Genomic DNA, 20,173 nt, shown 5'->3' with positions numbered 1-20,173 from the left:
CTCCATCCTTAGACTAACACGGGTTATGGAGAACCCCTGCCTGTGGGCAAATTCTCCTTCTGAAGGGTTTGTGACTGCAGCCACTAGGGCCTAGGCCTTTCGGTGGGCTCCCTAACCTGTTGGTGGCCATTCTTATTCCCAAAGGATCAAGCAAGTTACTTTGGCTGTAAACTCCTCATTTCTAGACTGCAGTATTAATTTCCTAAAGTAGTAGTTGGGAGATTTTTTTAAGATTGTCACTGGGAACAATAGCTGACAGGGACAAGCCCATCCGCTTGCTTCTGTAAAAGAAAGAAGTTTTTTCATGTTTATACTGGATCCAGGTAGCCTGGTTTATATAGCTATATAAAGAGAAATTTAAATCACTTGTGGCAATGTTTTCAGCAGGCAGTAGATAATGCCTAAAGACAGATCATTGGTGTTTTGAGAAATCAAAGGTATTTTGATACCTGCACTGTTTAGATAGCATGTACATAATTTTTGCATAGCTTATATTACTTTTATTAAAACTATCAGGAAACAAGTAGACATTGGTCTCTCCGTGAAAACCAACACTAGCAAAGCTGTATACGCATAGAATGAGAAGTGGGGTTTTTTCCCCACACCTGCTGACTTTGAAATAGTGGTTTAAGTGCAATCAGCATGAAAACAGTAATTCACATGTGCGCACCGTGCTACTTATTCACTTATTTCCATTTCTGTTACAAAAATATTGCAACTCATTAGAGACCTCTATGTTGCTTTATCATCATTGGCTTTATGCCCTCTCCTCATCTTTCCATTTGGGTGATTTGATTTGCTCAGATAACCTAGTGTCTTTTTGTAGGTGTAGGTATATAAATCTTCCACAAATCTGTCTGAAATTCTGCCAAACTGCTAGCATTGCCAATACCCAGAGCAGTGTCCTGTACAACAGAAGGAAAAACATGAAATACACGTTAATCTTTAGCCTCATAACTCAAATACCTTCACTGATAAAGGCTATTATAGTGATTAGGCAGAGGAAAGTGAGAAGTCTGAGTATGTGGTTTTGTTCAGGCTGTTTTTATTTGTTTTTCTTTAGAAAAGAGCAAGACATTCACATCTAATCTGCCTAGAGGCACTATTAAGGACATGTTCTAAAACCCAGAAATATGGTATGGTCTCTTGTAGCGGTGTTGACAGGAAGGTGACAAGATTAGTCACACAAAATGACCTACCTGTTTTAAAGTGAGAATTTTTTTTTCCAAACATTAGTACTAGTATTAGGTATATAAATGAATGTATTGTCTTTAACAACCTTGTAAAGCTATATCTTGTAAATCTCTATTTTTGTTCCTGCAAACATCTATTTTTGTTCCTGTAAACTAAGATAAGCTGTAAAAAAGCTAAAAGGGAGGTAAATGCTGGGACAGTTCTGAAGTATATTTGTTTCTTCTGCTGCACCTCCTAGAAAACTTCTACACTCAAATTACCTACGAAAGCAAACCAGGCACTGAACTGATCTAGTGCTAATTAAGATAGACTGGAACAGGGCTGGGAGCTGATAAAAGTCCCCACTGTGTAATTTAAGCACATTCATAAGGAGGTGGATTTAACTTTAGGCTGGCTCATCTACTCAGCATGCTGTCTGCTCATCTTAGCCAGGTGTAAGAGGTCAACTGTCACAAGTTGGATCAATGAAAACAGTAACCTATGCAAAAGGCAATCTTTGTATATTTTGCAGATGACACCAAGTTGGGAGGGAGGGTTGATCTGCTGGAGGGCAGGGAGGCTCTACAGAGGGATCTGGACAGGCTGGATCGATGGGCCGAGGCCAACTGTATGAGGTTCAACAAGGCCAAGTGCCGGGTCCTGCACTTGGGTCACAGCAACCCCATGCAGCGCTACAGGCTTGGGGAAGAGGGGCTGGAAAGCTGCCTGGCACAGAAAGACCTGGGGGTGCTGGTCGACAGCCGGCTGAGTACGAGCCAGCAGTGTGCCCAGGTGGCCAAGAAGGCCGATGGGATCCTGGCCGCCATCAGAAATAGTGTGGCCAGCAGGAGCAGGGAGGTGGTTGTTCCCCTGTACCGGGCACTGGTGAGGCCGCACCTCGAGTCCTGGGTTTAGTTTTGGGCCCCTCACTGCAGGAAAGACATGGAGGTGCTGGAGCGTGTCCAGAGAAGGGCAACGAAGCTGGTGAGGGGTCTGGAGCACAAGTCTTGTGAGGAGCGGCTGAGGGAACTGGGGTTGTTTAGTCTGGAGAAGAGGAGGCCGAGGAGAGACCTTACTGCTCCCTACAACTACCTGAAGAGGGGTCGTAGTGAGGTGGGTGCTGGTCTCTTCTCCCAAGTCACAAGTGATAAGACCAGAGGAAATGGCCTCAAGTTGCTCCAGGGAAGTTTAGATTGGATATTAGGAAAAATTTTTTCACCAAAAAGAAGAAGGTACAGGCTGCCCAGGGAAGTGGTTGAGTCGCCATCCCTGGGGGTATTTAAAAGACATCTAGATGTGGTGCTGAGGGACATGGTTTAGTGGTGCACTTGGCAGTGCTAGGTTAACGGTTGGACTCAATGATCTAAAGGTCTTTTCCAACTTAAATGATTCTATGATTCTATTTTTTTTTTTAAGTCTTCATTCTGCTCTTTCTCCTTAATAATTATTCTACAACTCTAATTCTGCCATCTAACTGTTAGAAGAATTCAGTCCCTAATTTCCATTTCAATGCAGCCGAGAGTACATTTATCTACAGTATTTTAATATAAAAGGAATATACACAGTTTATTATTTTGTTCTTGACACGTAAGATTTGTTTATATAATGTAAGCATGAAAGCAAGTAGCTTTGCATGCTCTTTCCTACAAGTCACTTGAATCCGTTAAAGTATTTTTTCCAAAGCAGTCCATTAAGTCTAACAACAAAACCATCAAGCACAGGAGTAGCTCTATTTCAAATTAATGTAGCGAGTGGGCATATCACAGACAAACAGCAGTGTGGCATTCCCCAAATGGCAGTACCTTCATCATAAAATAATAGCAGAAAAATTACATAGCTTAAGGATGTAAAAATGGAAGCAGAACTTCTGCACGGGTCCCGCACCTGGAAACAGAGCAACCTCCTATGACAGAAGACATCCTTAGGCTGTTGAGGAAAATGTCTGAAATTGAGAAAACACCTTTCTCCAGGGGCAGCAGTCGGAACCCTTCCCTAAAAGCTAGTTTAATTTCTGCAGTGCTGCAAAGTATGAGAAATCTTTTTGTATTGTGAATCGTTAGCTTCATTTTCTCCTCTTTCAGAGCAAGTCCTTTATTTTTTTATTTTTTGTTTTGTTTTGTTTTTTTTTTTTTAAAATACACATAGTTTTTGTTTTGGGGGTTTTGTTGGGTTTTTCTTTAAGATAAGATGAACACAGCAGCATCTTGCAGAGACAGACCTTTACAGCCTGGGATGCTGCAAAACCTCTTGCTGCCACGTATTCACACAAAAGCCGTCCACTTTGAACATCCTAAGGACCAAAATGCAAGAGGGGAAGAAACATAAGGGGCTTGCGAGTGCCAGGAGCTTCTGCCTGCTCAGACCACAATCCAGCCACAGCAGGGGAATGCAGAGGCCAGGGCCAGGGAGCAAATGCGATTCTTCACGAAGCAGATCTGCTGATGGTGACTGCGGCCCAGGCTGGTGTGGAGATATCTGGCATTCAAAGGCACACACAGCCCTTGGCAGCTCTCGCCCTCTGGAGATGCTCAGCATTGCTCTGTGTCTTTCTCCTCAGCTTGGCTGCATTTGCTCGGTGCTGAAATTAATTCATCAAACACAGCAGGGTGTTGTTGGAAGGAGCGGAGGAAGAACCTGGCCGACCTCAGGCTTGTAGCAAAGAGTTGTTCAGGCACCAGCATGCAGGAAGCCACAAACCAGAACTGGCGTATAAGAAGTAGTATTTTGGAGAGGCCAGCGCATCTGACAGAGGGAAGGACTGTGCCTATCATGGCTTAGCTCCCAGCTCGGTCACAAACAGACACAAACTCGCTAGGCCTGCCAGCTTCGCAGCTTCATTGACTTAAACCTCAAAACACAATGCCTCTGTAGCATAGCCCTCCTCTTCCTGCCTCTTCTTCCTCCCTCCCTACATAGTCGGAACTTCATTACAAGAGGTCTGTGTTCTCCTGCAGACTTTTTTTAGGAACTCGGTGCCCGATGTAGAGAAATCTCAGTTGGGTCACCCCAAAGGTTTCCTTTATAAAGCATCAATATATTCAGCTGACGCACTGTCACTAAGCTAGTTGCAACGAGGCAGCTTTGTGAAGCTTATCAAAGGAAGCGCCAGCTCTTCTCTGCAAAAAAATTTCTTTCAGTTGAGGAAACAGAGCAAACACAAACAAAAAAGCATCTTTATTAGGTGTTGTTTTCACTCTATCACAGACAGGTTTGCTGTGATACTTGTTCTTTTTAATTTGTAAAACCTTAATTTCCCTTCCTAAAGAGTTCTGGTTTGGACAGTTTCCAGTAATGAGGCCTCTATTGTTATCTAGACCACAATCTGCCCTAAATTAATTTTTAAAGAGGTTTGGCTTTTTTCAGTAGACATGATATTGCGTACTTTGGAAATACTTTAGCATGACATGCTCTTTGCCAGTTTGTTGGGTTTTTTTAAATTGTAATCTCTGTGTGAGCCATAATGTTTGTCACGTATCCTTTTTATATTTTTTCAGGAACACCTGAAAGCTTTTGACCGTGAAGTAAATGCGTTTGTGGACTATATGTTTGGACCTCGAGGTAAGCTGCTCCACTTTTAGCCTTTTTAGGAAATAATACCCATCCAGATTACCACTCAAAAATATTTTAATAACTAGAAGCAGTCAAAATCTTCTATCTGAATAATTTCTCACTGAAAAATGTGGACTAGGCAGAATCACAGTATTTGCAGGAACATACCATTATTGTAGGAAATCTATCGCTGCACTGCATTTATTGAAAGCCAATACATTTTTCTTTTGACTGACATTAATATTACCTGTAATACAAATTAAAACCAATCACAGATTACACTGAAGGTGAAAGAAGTAGTGAAACTGAATTACCTTTTTTTTTCCTGAAACTTAAAAAAAGTCACTAGATTTGACAGTCCTTTGTTTCTGAGAAAATCAAAGGATTTCAGTTTTATATCCTACTGTAGGTTAAAAAAATTGAAAGCTGGGTTTTTTCTGAAAGTGGAAGATCTGCTTTGAGGCTGATTCTCATTCATAATCCAGTTATTGATTGGTCCAGCTATCTATCAGCCTAATTCAGAAGGATGTTCAGAGCAAAAGCAGGAAAGGGATTTTAGCACCCTGCAGAATCACATGCAAAATTTCAGTAAACCTGGGTGGGAGAACAGATGCATCTTTCTACTTCCTACTTTTGCTTTCTAAAACACTTTGGACAAGAATAACTGGAATAACTGTAGTTTGGAGGTGTCTCATGATTTGTTAGGACTGAAACAAGTAATACTAAAAAAACCCCACCTGAAATAGGACCACAGAAATAAAGAGAAAGGCTACGGCACAGTGAGGATGGAGCATCAAAGTCAGGGTAAGAGAGCAAAGCAATGAGAAGAAAGGGATAAGACAGAAGTTTAGACAGCAGACAATCTTCAGAGAAAGTCCTTGTGAGGCCATCTTTCTGCTGCTAGGGCTGGGCTTAAACATTCAACTTCAGGAACAGCCTTGCAAGCTCTCCCCCGTGGTTAAATCCAGAACTTCTGCCCATGTGGATAGACATATGCTTATGTATTCTCGTTTTGTTACAATAATGTTCTCCAGGTCCCAGAAACAGTCCTTGCTTAATTAGGAGGACAAGGGAAAGCAAGCTGTAGCATTCTTGAAACCAAGAAATTCTCATTTTTCTTAGCTGGCTAGCTGGCCAGCAGCAAAATCTTATCCGTCATCTCTGCAGTAGATGTGAAGCGTGAAAGAAAGATTTCTGGTGAAGAAAAAAAATGAACAGCTTGGGAACGTCAGTAGAAGTGATTAAAACAGAAATGGCTTCTACAATAGTACATTTTAATATTAACAAAGAAATGTGATTACAAGCATAAAAGTACTTTTTCTGGTTTGGTTGGTTGGTTGGTTTTTTCAAATGGACATGATGTTCTCCTTCATTCTTCTTTCTTTGTTGGTCCAGAACAAATTGTTTGAAGGAATGAACTGTAGTTAATCCAATGCAGAATACCACACAGATCCCTCTGGGCTTTTAGAAAGCACTTTAGTTAAACAAGTATTATTTGTATTACTTGCCAAGTACATCATGATCCCTCTCCAGACAGTAATGCTGAAGATAGCATTTGTTTGTCCATACTTCTGCACTACAATCTTTAACTGATGGTATAATGACACAGTATCATACATTTAGTGAATAATATAGCTTGCTCCAATGTGTTTATACATATAAATAATTCACAAGAAGCTGCAAGCATTTTTAAATTGAATAGAGTGATCCCACAAATGAAAATCTAATGAATTCTTGAGAGCTTCCCCAAAAGTCTAAAACCAGCAATCCATTCCCCTTCTTTCTCTCCACCAATTTTCATCCACAGTGCACACTTCATTCAGCAGCAAGATGGCTTAAAAGGATAGATAACAGTACTCTTATAAAAATCAACCCCATATTTATGGGTTACATTTTAGGTAGTAACTCCTGAAGTACTGGTATTACTATACTGGTTTTAGTCATCATTACCCAATGCGGCTGAGAGCACAAGAGACCGAAAGTTCCTGGAGGCAACCTCTGCTCACATTGGGAGTACGAGCTTAACACCAGCTGCAGTACTGCACTACTAGAATAAGGGATATACTATCAAAGATCTGAATTTGATCTCTGTATGGGCATACTTTGTGCCTTTCTTCACTGGTGTCAGCTGGACTTTGTACTTCAATGTTTGCTTTTGAACTAGCAGACCAAGTCCTTTGAATCAGGGAATAGAAACCATATAAATGCCCATCGGTTGCAACTCTTAATAAGAAGTGGTCTTACAATTTGGTGTTGGTCCATATTATTCTAGGTAGATTATCTAGGACCAAGGCAAAATGAGAAACACTGAAATAGCTATATTGTTTGGTAAGAGAGCATTTTTCCAGGGTCACCAGGGTATTGTTCGGTGTTACGCAAAATTAAGGAATATTGAATTGCAGGAGCTTAATCTAGCTAATTGGTTGCTTGTTTTATGTAAAAGAAACAGGTGGTCAAGAATAGATATATTTTAATAAAGTTACGGTAAAGTAATAAGCACTCGTCCTCACCTCAATTGACTATGAACAGTAGCAAGGCATTGATACAAAGCCATCTATCCTCTGCTCTTAAGAAGGTCTGAATCTACTCAGACGCCAACTGGCCAAAGCTACACAGAAACCCAAATCGAAATGTTTCTAAACCTCACTGATAAAAGCCTGATACCTTTAAAGAGCCTGGGAGGCCTGCCACTCATTTCAAAGGAGCCAAGCTTTCACCCCAAGGGTCTGGCACATCATGGCCAGTGACTGTGAATGAGCTTATTCACGGAGCAATCGGAGCTTGTGGGCGCCTGCTCCTTCCCCTGCTGTAGTCCAGTGCTTTCACACTGTGGCTTTATTCACTGCCTTGGTCTCAAATTCAGATGCTGTGTGGGTTCAACATTAGAAAAATAATCCTTTCTCCTATTGACAGCGTACCTTTATGGTACTTGAACTTGGAGATCAAACTGTCAGTCAACAGAAATACTTTTGATCTTTCCTTCTTCCAGTAACTTTTTTGAAATACACTCCCTTTCCTCTCCCTTCCTGCCACATAAAAGCCTCCCTCTTCTTGTCATTCAGGGATAAGTGTAAGCGGAAACAAAATAGTCACATTCCTTGGCTGCCATTTATAAACCACTTTCTGCCAATAATCATCTTACCCTTCAAGGTACCAAGGTTGGGGTGGAAAATAATCAGTAAGGGTACACTTTTTAATAATTTCTCTTGAAATGAAAATAGTATAGATCTTAAAAATACTCGACATGCTGATTTGAACAAGGACACAAGTTCTGCCTTTGCATGGATCAGCCCACCTGCTTGTGGCCACTCACAGCAGAGTGAATACTTTCGGAGGGCATACTGGGGCAGCATTTAATGCTGTTTAACTCGTATTCTTATCTCTTCCAATTGTTTTTCCTCTTTGAGCAAACATGCTGTTTTGTTATCTACTGATACCAGTCGGCCTTTCTGCAAGTAACCTTTATGCACCAAGTGTTGCAACCCTCAGATGGGGTGACCCTTCTTTGGATAGCAGCCTTGCTGACATGACTGCTTTCTACATCTTCATTTGGGATGCCAATTAAATTAATTAAATCCTTATGCTCCTGAACCATACACTAGATCAACACACACACAACCTTTACCTGTCCCATGGCTCCTGGGTCCTGTTTAGAGCCTATATGGGAGGAGAACCTGTTTGGAGCCCACATGGGAGCAGAATTCCCTCAAAAACTATTCCAGAGCGTCACACATGGCTTGTGAACTTTAAGAGGGCTGTTGGAAGTGTTTTACTCTACCACCAAGATGATCTTTAGTAGACGTTGAGATCTGAAGACAGAACACAGGCCTTCTAGCTTGGTAATGCACAGCAAAGCAAGGCCACCCTCAACGAAGGATGGTGCTTTGTCACAGGTGGTTGTGCTGTCGTGACTGCTTTAATCCTGCACGTCTCCTCTCCTAGAGGTTTTGGGGAGTCCAGAAGTGAGAATCAAAACCAGGAGAGTACTGGACTTCCACGGTAACTTAGGTCTGGTTAAAAGTCTTTCCTACAAAAGAACTAACATCCCATGCAGAGCCCAAATCCAACAGATGAGTGTTACAGCCACTGCGATGGAAACAAGGTGGGAAGGGGAGGGATACTGTAATGAGAAAGAAAGCTGATGTTCATAGCCTTGTTCATAAGCAGATTACTCTAACTTACTTAAAATCTCACTTTAAGTATAGCTGTATGCATATATTTCTGAGGAAAGAATAGCCAGAAAGAATACAGTACAGCAAACTTGCAATCGGCAACAGTTTGTTAAATGCTTGGGCACGTTTGGTTTGAGCATCATCCATTGCCCAGTCCTTTCCAAAATCAACACAGGCAGAAAAATAGTAAAATGATTTTTCATACACTATGAATATCTTTGCTTCTTTTACAATTTTTAATAATCTAAAAAATAAACTAAAGTTATTTAAAACAGTTTCTAAGAACAGAAAGAACTACTGTGACCTGCATAATAGCTTCTCACTGACTTATTTCTTCACTTACTCCATAAATCATGACAGATTTAGAGTAACATTTTTGAAAAACTAGCCATGATGCCCCTTGTTCTTTTTATAGATAAATGTCTGAAGATTGTTACCGTGCAAAAATTAACTCTAAATTTTACTCCATCTTGGAAACAAAACAAAACAAACAAACAAAAAAGAAAACACATTCCTTTTGCTCATGACATCCAGTTGCTCATAGGACAACATAGCGGTGCCTCCAGATTGGCATATAGGATTAGGCTTTGCTCATATACACTGAACTATCTGATTACTGCCAATGGGATTACTTGTGTGAATAAGGCAAGCAGGATTTGACCTTAATATTTCAGTTCAGGACCAGGCAAATGGGACAGAAACTGTGAAAAAGCAAGCCCTTGCCTTACCAAAGATCTTAGATAACAGTCAAAGTAAACATTTGCCATTTGTTTTTCATTTTTAACGTTTTTGGAAAATTCCTCCCCTTGTATAAATATTTTCTAGCAAGTGCTATATACCTTCATACTTATATGGCAGATACAGAATTTAAAAAATATATGAACTGGCAACTTTGCACACATTTTGTATTTAATACTATCTGCAGACTGCTTGATTGAGCAGATTAAGATACGGTTTAATTAAATATTAAGTTAAAGCATTAAATTAAATTTTAAAAAGCATATAGGAATGTTTTCTTCTTTTTATTTTCTCTTTCCATTTAAAAGGAGGAGATTTAAGTGACCTTAAATTGTTAGGGAATTCCATGCAGTTTTCAGCACACATTCTCTGAATTAGTATGCAGTTTGGGGGGGGGGGGGGGGGGTGTAAAAGCAATGGATTGCTCTTGCGAGCAAAGCATGGCAGAGTCCCTCTTGCGCTTTTAGCAGACTTTTTTCATTATGTGATCCGCCTTATTTTAGCAGTGCTTTACCATAGTCTTAATTGCCTGCTGCATGCGTTTCTTTTCAGATGCCAGGGTCAGAGGATGGTTCCTTTTGGACTCTTACCTTCCCACATTTTTCCTTACTGGAGCATACCTACTCTGCATATGGCTGGGCAACAAGTTCATGAAGGACAGGCCTCCTTTCTCGCTCAGGGCTCACCTCATTGTATATAACCTTGGGATTACACTGCTCTCCTTGTACATGCTTATAGAGGTAAGTGTTCTTCCATTCCATGCAGCACGGCTGAGAAAGGTGAGCTATATACAGTTTTTCGCAGAAATACCTCAGCACCAGATAGTTTTGCTAGGAAATTTAATGTCAACAGCAAAGTAAATTTAGAGATCAAGTCCTTTAGCAATTGGGCAGTACCTTCTCAGCTTAGATCTCTGCACATTTTGACTGTCCTTCCCGAGCTACAGTCCACGCCTGGGGACAGCTGGCTGCTACCAGGACAGTGTCTACAAGCCTGAATTTGAATCTGCAGCAGCTGCTCAGCTCAAACATGCCTACACCTCACTCTTCAGCACCCATGAATATGCCCATGAATTGAGTTTTATTTTTATGACTGCCTATGGAATGATTTTTTTATGTACAAATACCCATGCTTAAATGTGAACAGATTTATAGATGAGAATAAGTACCGATTTATTTATGGTATTGGCAATTCAATGTTATTTTTTTGCTCTCCTAAGAAGATTTCCTCATATAGTCAGACAGTAAGAGACAGATGTTAAAAACCTGCCACTTCAGCCAAAAGCAAGTGCTGTGGGACTTGGAGGCTAAATATAGTCACACAGATTATTTCCCAAGTACTTATCTGGAAGGAACATGCTTACAGAAATCAGGATCCATTCAGAATCAGAAAAGAGGTTCGAATGCACCTGACGATTTTGCAGCAGCAGCAGCGAACTCAAACAGTGCTCCTCAGCAAAGACATATGTGTTTTCACCCCCCTCCGGTGGGGAGCAGAAGCCAAAAGTCACTATTTTGATACTGTTTGGGAGCTCCCAATTCTCAGCCTTGTGATAACTGAGGTATTTTAATATTAAAGTGTTAACATCCATCACATACAGCCCTAAAAAACAAACACTAAAAAAAAAACCAACCACAAAATATTTTTTGACTTGGCTTAAAAAGTGACCCCAGGCATCAGAAGCCCTGGCTGAAGGATGTGCTCGATTTCACGGTGTGACCTGCGGAGGTGTGAGCTGACATTGCTGCCTTACCTTCACAGTCTCACAGCATTTCTTGTTCCCTGGGCTGCCAGACACTGCAGCAGTTTCCATGAGAAAAATAAGGACCAACTGTTCTGTCAGCCAAAGAAGAAACTTTACAGAAGCCAAACAGGACCAAAAGATTTCAAGTTTGAAATTAATTTGAGCTAAACAAGAGGTGATTGGCCTGGTCAAAAGGCTGAACAGCAGTTTAGGTTTGTGCCTTTGTGCAAAGAACCAGTCGTGCTACACAGACCTTCATCCTGGTCAAAGCTCCATCTGGCTTCAGCGGTTGCTGTGGGCATCTGAGTGTGCAGGATCAGGTCCAGAGCAAAGGAGAAACCAGCACAGTTGCTGGAAGGTTTGATGACTCCATACTGATTGTCCTCCAGAATTTAAATCAGCACTTTGATGTTTAAATCTCCATTCCGCTTGAAGCTGTACAGATAACTGTCTTCAGTAGCGGGACTCAGCAAAAAGGATTAACTGAAGAGAAAACAAAAATACTGCTCCCCTCCCCTTGGCAGGCTGATTTGGCCTGCCAAAAGTAAATGAATGAACAAAGAGAATTTTAGCAGGTCTCACTTACATGAATGATGCAAATGTGGTTTTTGCCACCTTCACATCCTCAGATGAACTGTGTTGAGCCAGCTCCTGTTCAGCCACCTCACTGCTCTGTCCTTCCTGAGGCTAACTAACTCTGCTGCAATCACCGAGTTGCGTTAGTCCTAAGATTAGTCCCTTTACACCTTGATTCTGTAGCTGGAAGATGCTGATTTATGTCTCCCAGACTGCAGCTGGGCATGGCTGGCAGTGGCTTGTAGCTCCACATTCTGCATTTTTCAGGAGCCTGGAGGACATCATGGCTGATCTGCACCACCAGCTGTTTTACTGCAGATTTTACCCTCAGCTCTCGACTGTCAGCCAGGCTGGTTTTACGCTGTACTAAACACTCTTCCCTAATAGTGGCTCTGTATTTTTTCATAGTCTACTTGCCTGGTTCCTATCACAGCTTCTCCTGTGAAGGAACAGAATGGAAGTTAAGACTTGCAGACCTGCCTGAGGTAACTGGCACGTCCCTGCTGAAGGAAAACGGGCAAATGGGAGAGCAGAAATCTTCTTCAGTACTGAATAAAGTTATGGTGACTCAATGTTTCAAAATCTCCCATTTCCAAAGCTTCTCTCTGGCCCTTATTCTCTCTGTCTTTTATGGACAGTAAGCTCTTTAAGGCAAGAGTCACCTATATTTAGAGCATTCTGCACAGTGGTTTCTTATGTAAACACAGCTGATCCCTCCAGTGAGTATGATTCAGGATTAATTCCTAGTCAGAGACTTCTATAATGGTTGTCTTATTCCTCCATCCTCCCACTGCACCTGAACCCCTCTGGTCCCTGTAACAGAGATAAATCACAAAATAAGCTCTATAATAGAGATAAAAGACAAAAAAACCCACCACCAGCTTTTGGCGTTGTTGTTCTTATCTGTTCTTGGTTTTGTTTATAAGGTGCCACACCCCTTTTCTTGTGATAGCTCCAGAATGGAGTGGGTCCTTCTTAGACATTCAAAAGAAGGAAAATATCTCATTCAAAAGAAAGGGTGTATCTCCAAATGCAGACTGTCCCACACGATGGCTTTAATGAGAAACATGGTAAACCAGCTGATGGGGTACCTGTGCTGCAATTCTTCATCTCCTCACCTTCATCTCCTGGCCTAGTTTAGCTGTCCCTTGACTACAGTTGATTTGTACAACCTCAAGGCAAGAAGGCAAAGGCTATTGCATGGAGTCATAACAAAAGGCTGGTTTTAAGTCTCCAAGGACAGATTCCTCTTTCGAGCCAGAGCTCCATGCACTGCACCATGGGCGTGAAGTATCTGGGAGCCGATTTTAGCTCCATGAGCTTTGAGGTCAACCAATCCCTAAAGTACTTGGAGGAACAGCTCCAGGACAACTCTAAGACGTGCCATTAGCATAAGGTCAGATACCCCTTCTATCCCCGAAGGACAAGGTCCAAAGAGAAACAGCTCTGCCCAGCTGCCCTCATCCTACTGAGATGTCTGAAAATTTGTGTGTCAAGAAAGAGTTAGGTGCCTTTGAAGGCCTCCCAGAATGGCAGTTTATTAGACCTTATTTTAGACTTCTGAGTTAGCAAATAGATTTTCCTGAAATCGTCAAAGGCACTTACCTCTTGCCATTAAATATAATGGAGAAGTGGAGCACTTGGTTTTGGAGCATGGCTTTTTCAAGTACCTGAAGCTTAGACGCAAATCCTGTGCTTAAATCAGGCAGGCTGCAGGTGCACTGACAAGGGACCAGAAGACAATTCCTTCCACCCTTGCTGCTACAAGAGAAACCTGAATGAGAGGTTTGTTATTGGTTGTGTACTCTTCTGTACCATTAAGTGTTCATAGACCCAGATCAAGTCTACAGATCCAAAAATTTCTAGTAACTTTGCCAAAAATCTGCATAAAGAAAAACAACCACCACCTTTTTATTTTAATAAAAATCAAAACTTTTAGCAATTTCACTGAAGAAAAATATGCCTTTTCTCTACACAAATCTCTGCCCAAGATCCTAAAAGTACCAACTGTGAGCAGAAAACCAGTTTACTGTGAAAAGCCGTCAGGTCTCTGCATATTTTAAAATTATTTCATGTGCAAGTCAACTCACAAACCACACTCCAGGGATGAAGTCTGAAATGCCAGAGGCCAAGATAAGGTTAAAGATAAGGTTTACCACAGGATAAAACCATCACAACTCCAATGATAAATTAAAACTGGAAACAAAGGAGACCAAAGCTGATCTCTGAATTGTGAAATTACTCAGATGAGGATACTCTCTCATTAATAGGAAAAGACATAATCTCTACCATGGTGTTAGGCTGCTTTCCCCAGCAGTAAGAATCACCTCTGCCCTATTTAAATTAAATCTCAGCTAGTCATCAAGGTCTCACCCAAGTCCTTTTGTTGATCAGGCACTGAGAAAACCAGGACACTGGCACCATCTGGGTCAGATTAAAAAAAGAGATCTAGAGATATGTGTCATTAGCATAGGGGTGGCGTGATGTCTCAAGCTGCCTGTATCCCCAGGTAGCTTCACAGATTTATTACAAATCCATAGGATTTGTAAGCAAGCAACCACATCCATGTGGGGAAGCAGGACTAGCATGTGAGGACCCCTCGATTCAGAGCAAAGGGGAAAGAGCAGAACTGCACAAGTATTGCAAGCCCAGTGCATTAACCTTTTTAGTGAAGCCAGAAGAAAAGTCTTTTACCTTACAGGATTAGAAAAGAGGAGCAAATTACCTTCACTTTACCTGTTTCTAGGAGCTGAAAATTCACCCTACAGTTAAGTCCAATTTCTGAATTAGTCATAACTTGCAGATCCATAGGTGCCAAGACGATGCGAGGATTCCCAGGAGTACCAGAATTGCTTTCTCTATACCCTCTGATAGCAGGGAAAGGTCAGAAGCACGATGCTGGCACAGTCAGGGCCACTAGCCACCGTTTTTAGCCCTCCACACTGCAAATGGAATTACTTCTCACCAATTACTAGAAAGCCCAGTATAATGCCTGGATTTGGGATAACGGTGGGCAAAATGAAAGGAACAAACCAAAAATAGAAGGAGCGCTTAAACTCTTGGGTTTTTCCATCATTATAATGGCTGACATCAGAAAGATTTGCTTTCTAACTGTGCAAGTGTTAAAAAGATAGAGCTTGAGTAGCAGAAGGTCTAAGTAAAGTTTTAATAGAGCAGGTGATGAAGAAAGGTAGAGAGAGACATATATCCTAGCTGATTTGAACTGTCCTGGAATTTTACTATAGAAATCCAACTTCAACATAACGATTTTGTTCTTTTTAAGATTGTAATAAATGATTGTTTACTCCTTCACTAATCATTCAGTAGTTAACAAATGTAAGTTTAGCAGAGAAGTAAGGAATTATTCTAGATCGATACGGATTGGTGCTTGAGGTGAAGGCTTCCTTTGAAGTAATTCTTTAAGTAGGACTAAAAGACTGTCTTAACCTTATGGCAGCAAGAGGAAAAGACCAAAGTAAGAAACCAGAAGAGATCAGGGGTACTTTTCTATCATTTGGAAGAAGGGAGAAGTGAGAGAAAAAAAAATAGACAACAAAAGGTCACTGAGAGTGCATCATAAAGCAGTGAAGTGTAAGGACAAAAGCAAACAGATTTTTGAGAAAGCAAGGACTTTGTCTGAATAGAGTTAAATTCCCAGGTGTTCTATCTTAATCAAATAATTTGTTTGGAGAGCTGAGGAGCTGACTTTGCTGCCCTTGCCTGCAGTTATTCTAGCTAGATTTGTTGTCCTCGCTTCTCAGTTTTCATCCTCCGAGTTCTCTATGTCTTTCCTACTGACCTTTCTGAGCTTCGCATTTAGGTAGAACATTTAGCCTGTTCATCAAAAAGGCAGTGCTGTGGATCTCACCTGCACATTCAAACAGAATTCAGTAGAACTTTATTGGAAATCAAGAGTAAAAATTCATATGATGAGGTTTTTCACATGTGCAAAGCTTCTGATACCATCACTGGTACCACAAAGTAACATACAGGAGCTGTTCAGCATAGGAGATGTAGCCAAAGATTCGTGGAAATAAGCCTAGAAGGGATTTATTTTAGCCTATTCCACTATCCCAGACAACAGCAACACACAAAGGAATTATCATTCATAACTAAGTTCAAGTCATTTTGAAGTCACTAGTTCACTAATCCTTCTAGCAGTCTCCCATTTACTTAAGGGGTATTAAATGGAACTGGCTGGGAGTTTCTCAACAACATGGCTTTAAGTTTGAAAGAGCTTCTTGACAAAAAAAACCCAAACAGACATTTTTCAAAACTTCATTTGGGAAGGAGCTCTTTTTTTTTTCCTCACTGTGATATGAACTTTCCGATCTCAAAATAAGAAGAAAGCATGGGACCACTTACTTCCTCCACTCTGGAATAACCATTATCCTTCTAGTTACAATGCTCCAGCAGAATGAGAGATCCAACAGGGAGTCCAGCTGTACGTACTGCAGGTCAGGATAGCAAACACCAGTTGGTGTATTACAGAATCAGCCAATCTTTTGGGGGGACACTATGCATGCAATTATTGGACCTTTAACTAGAACCATGGAGAGCCTCACCAAGGAGTAGCCCAAAGCACACTCTTTACATTTCTGTTCCCATGAAAAAATCTCTCGACTGCATCATAGAGGGACAACAAAATATTTTAATTGAGAAAAGTCTTGTGGGGCGTTTCCTATTCAGCACCTTTTTCTTGTTTGGCACGACACCACTACTAAGTTGTTACATTTGGGGAAACCAAGACACTGACATTAGGGCTGGGACCAGGCTCCCGGAATCCCCCAGTCCTGGGGTGAACAATCTAGCCCATGCTGCTTCCCTATAGAGTTTATGGTCTTGCCAGACTACAGCTTATTTGAGCTCTCCAAGACACAAAAGCAGCAATCTGGAAACACCAGCTGTTCTGCATCTCAGCTCTCCATCTAAAATCTGGGATTATACCACAATTCTTGGGGCTCATCTAAAAATAGGCAACTTAAGTAGAGAGATATTCTTCAACAAATACTATTCATAGATGATTTTACAATTGAATATCCTAGCCAGAAAACATGCCTGAAAGCTTTTTAGATATTGTTTAAGACTGATTTAATGATAAATCAAGAATGATTAATGGTACCTTCCTCTATTCATCTACTTATTATGTAAAAGTGCAATGGCCTCAATAGCATTGCAGCATGCCTTCGCCCCAGCCTCTTGGGGATGGGAAGACAATTCAGACATTGCATGCTTGTGGAACTGAGCCATGTTATAGTCAAGAAGCTGATTTCTCCCTTTAAAACCAAACAAAGGAAAGTCAGGTGAGATCATAAATATCTGGCCTCTGTTTTTAGACACTGATAATCTTCCAAGGTGTTTCATTCTAAAATGCACTTAAAATAAAAAATTGCAAAGAAAACAAAGTCATACCTCTCTCCTTCCTGAGACGCTATCCTGAGTGTTTGCTTAGACTCCTTTTCCTTGGGATGTGGCCAGCAGATAACTGCTTTTAGGACTGTTTTGCCCAGGTCTACAGAACCAGGGAGGAGCTGCCATTCACAGGGACTAACAAAAATCTCCTCCTACAGCCAAGGGAAATAAGTGATTCACAGCACTGCAAACTAGACCCTTCTTTCCACTACATTGACAGATAAGTCCCCTTACTTAGTTTAGCAAGGCCTCCATTGCTTCACAACAGTAGTCAGATCAAGTTGTCCTGAGGACTGGAGTCCTAGAGAAAACCCAGTAAAAGATCATACACATAATAACGTCAAGAGGCTTCTTGCTCTTTTTTTCCCACAAGAAGGACACTAGCACTCATCCTCCTGCTCTGAACTTTTGAGAGGAGTTTCAATTATTTGAATACTAAGTCCGTTATTAGTTTTTGGCTTCCCCTTCTGAACTGTTTCCGCATAGACAGACAATATACTGAATAGACTATTTCAGTTAGAAGGGACCTACCATGATCATCTAGTCCAACTGCCTGACCACTTCAGGGCTGACCAGAAGTTAAAGAACGTTGTTCAGGGCATTGTCTGAATGCTGACAGGCTTGGGGCACCAACCACCTCTCCAGGAAGCCTGTTCCAGCGTTTGACCATGCTCTCAGTAAATAAATGCTTCTTAATGTCCACTCTAAACGTCCCGACACAGATTTGAACCATTCCCATGCATCCTGTCACTGGGAGAAGAGCTCAGCACCTCCATCTCCACATCCCCTCCTCAGGAAGCTGCAGAGAGCAAGGAGGTCGCCTCTCAGCCTCCTTCTCTCCAAACTAGACAAGCCCAAAGTCCTCAGCCGCTCCTCACAGGACATGCCTTCCAGCCCCGTCACCAGCTTTGTTGCCCTCCTCTGGACGCATTCAAGGACCTTCACGTCCTTCTTAAATTGTGGGGCCCAGCACTGCACACAGTACTCAAGGTGAGACCGCACCAATGGTGAATACAGCGGGATAATCCCCTCTTTTGACCGGCTGGTCATGCTGTGTTTGATGCACCCCAGGACGGGGTTTGCCCTCTTGGCTCCCAGGGCATGCTGCTGGCTCCTATTGAGCCTGTTGTCAAACCAGCACCCCCAGATCCCTTTCTGCAGGGCTGCTCTCCAGCCACTCCTCTCCCAATTTATACTCGTGCCCGGCGTTACTCCGTCCGCGGTGCAGGATCTGGCATTTGGACTTGTTAAATTTAATCCCGTTAATCATGGCCCAATGCTCCAATCTAACTAGATCCCTCTGCAAGGCCTCCTAACCCTCAAGAGAGTCAACAGCACCTCCCAGTTCGGTACGATCAGCGAACTTGCTAATGGTGCATTCAACTCCTGCATCCAGACTGTTGATAAATATATTGAACGGAACTGGCCCTAGAATTGAACACTGAAGAACACCACTGGTGACCGGTCGCCAACCAGGTGTAGCCCAGTGCTGGTGCCTCACTCTCTGTCTTCCTCTGGGACAAGGGGGAATACCTTGTTGCTTCCAGGCTTTTTCTTTCCGAGAAAGCCCAACGCACACAGACCTTTTTCTAGAACTCGGAGAACACAAAGAAATTGCAGTCAGTAGAAATAGGAATATCCATTCAGCATATCACATTGCTTTCCTTTTTAGCCTACCTGTATAGGACAGATGCAGGAACAAGCTGCAGCTGTGAGATTTCTGAGGCTGAAAGCTTGAAGTGAGCAGGGCACATGGCCCTGGGTCCAGGCTGCTGGCACTTAGCCTGCTACTCAGCAAGGTGAGAGGCTTTGGCACCATCTTCTGGCACCTGCTGGCCCCCCTCTGCTGAGATTTCTTACAGAGGAACCAGCTCTTATTCCTGAACAACGTGATTTCCCATTAAAAGAAAAAAAAAGCAAGAGTTAGGCAGCTGCAGTGAAGCAAGTATTGTGAATCCTTGTGCTGTTTATACTCAAGCAGATGAGTAAAAGTCATTTGTTGGTGTAAAAACTGTAATCTGTTAAGAACATTAGAGCAACAAGCAAAATATGAAAACTCAACTAATAACAGGATGTTGCTACTTCATAGAAATTTTTCACAAGGCAGAACTTCCTTCTTTATGTGATCTGCTTTTCCAAATAGCTTTAAACAATACATGTGTTAATATTGTTTCCAGGATAGGCTGCCAAGAATGCAAAGCATTCAAAGCATTGTTGTCTAGAGAGAGAGTATTTGTATTTTGAAATAGAGGGGATTTCTTATCTCTTTAATACATTCTGCACTTGCACCATCTCTGCACGATTAATAATACCATCAGTTCTGCAGAGTTGTGAGAGCGTTCAGCATGTGAAAGGGAACATAACTGAAACAGTTGAAGTAACATATGAGTTGGGTATCAGAGAAGAAGAGACCTAGTAACTGAACATCTTGTATCAAGGTACCAGCTTCTGCTCCAGACACGCAGCTGGCTCATTTGGTATCATTGGGTAAGCTGCTTACCTTCCACATCACTGATACCCAATATGAAAGTCATGGCCTGGCATCATCAGGATCCCAAAAGTACTCTCTGCCTTCCAAGTTTCCCTAGTAATTTTTTATTAGGAAGTTAGCCAGAAATCTTGAAAATTAGCTTGCAAAGTAGAGCAGTCAAAACTCGAAGTGGATTCTCCACTTTTCCCTAAAGGAGACCCAGCAGTACATAAGGCACTTATGACAGAGAATAGAAATGTTGAGCTAAAGAAAAGCTGATGTTAAAGAGCAAGGTTAAGACAGTCAAAACAGATCTTTGCTCTAAGCTGCTGGCTCTTG

The 20,173-nt window shown here is 41.7% G+C and overlaps 1 protein-coding gene and 1 long non-coding RNA gene across 2 annotated transcripts in view; one reads left to right on the top strand and one right to left on the bottom strand.

Annotated features, from left to right (window-relative positions):
- The window catches only part of ELOVL2 (ELOVL fatty acid elongase 2), a 55,022-nt gene that overhangs the window by 22,746 nt on the left and 12,103 nt on the right, over positions 1-20,173 (top strand). The window contains exons 2-3 of the mRNA XM_049824026.1: positions 4,668-4,731; positions 10,185-10,372. Coding sequence (XP_049679983.1) covers positions 4,668-4,731; positions 10,185-10,372 — 252 coding nt within the window. The remainder of the gene's footprint in view (positions 1-4,667; positions 4,732-10,184; positions 10,373-20,173) is intronic.
- Positions 2,112-19,712, bottom strand: LOC126048718 (uncharacterized). Its single transcript, XR_007508955.1, has 4 exons — positions 19,042-19,712; positions 17,365-17,516; positions 11,386-13,726; positions 2,112-4,289 (listed from the first exon to the last, which is right to left on the bottom strand). It is a non-coding gene; the product is annotated as an uncharacterized LOC126048718 (long non-coding RNA).

The sequence above is a fragment of the Accipiter gentilis genome, chromosome 20 (assembly GCF_929443795.1).
Source record: "Accipiter gentilis chromosome 20, bAccGen1.1, whole genome shotgun sequence".
NCBI classification, from domain to species: domain Eukaryota; kingdom Metazoa; phylum Chordata; class Aves; order Accipitriformes; family Accipitridae; genus Astur; species Astur gentilis.
Note: the sequence above shows the minus strand (reverse complement) of the source record. Positions and strands in the feature narration are given on the sequence as shown.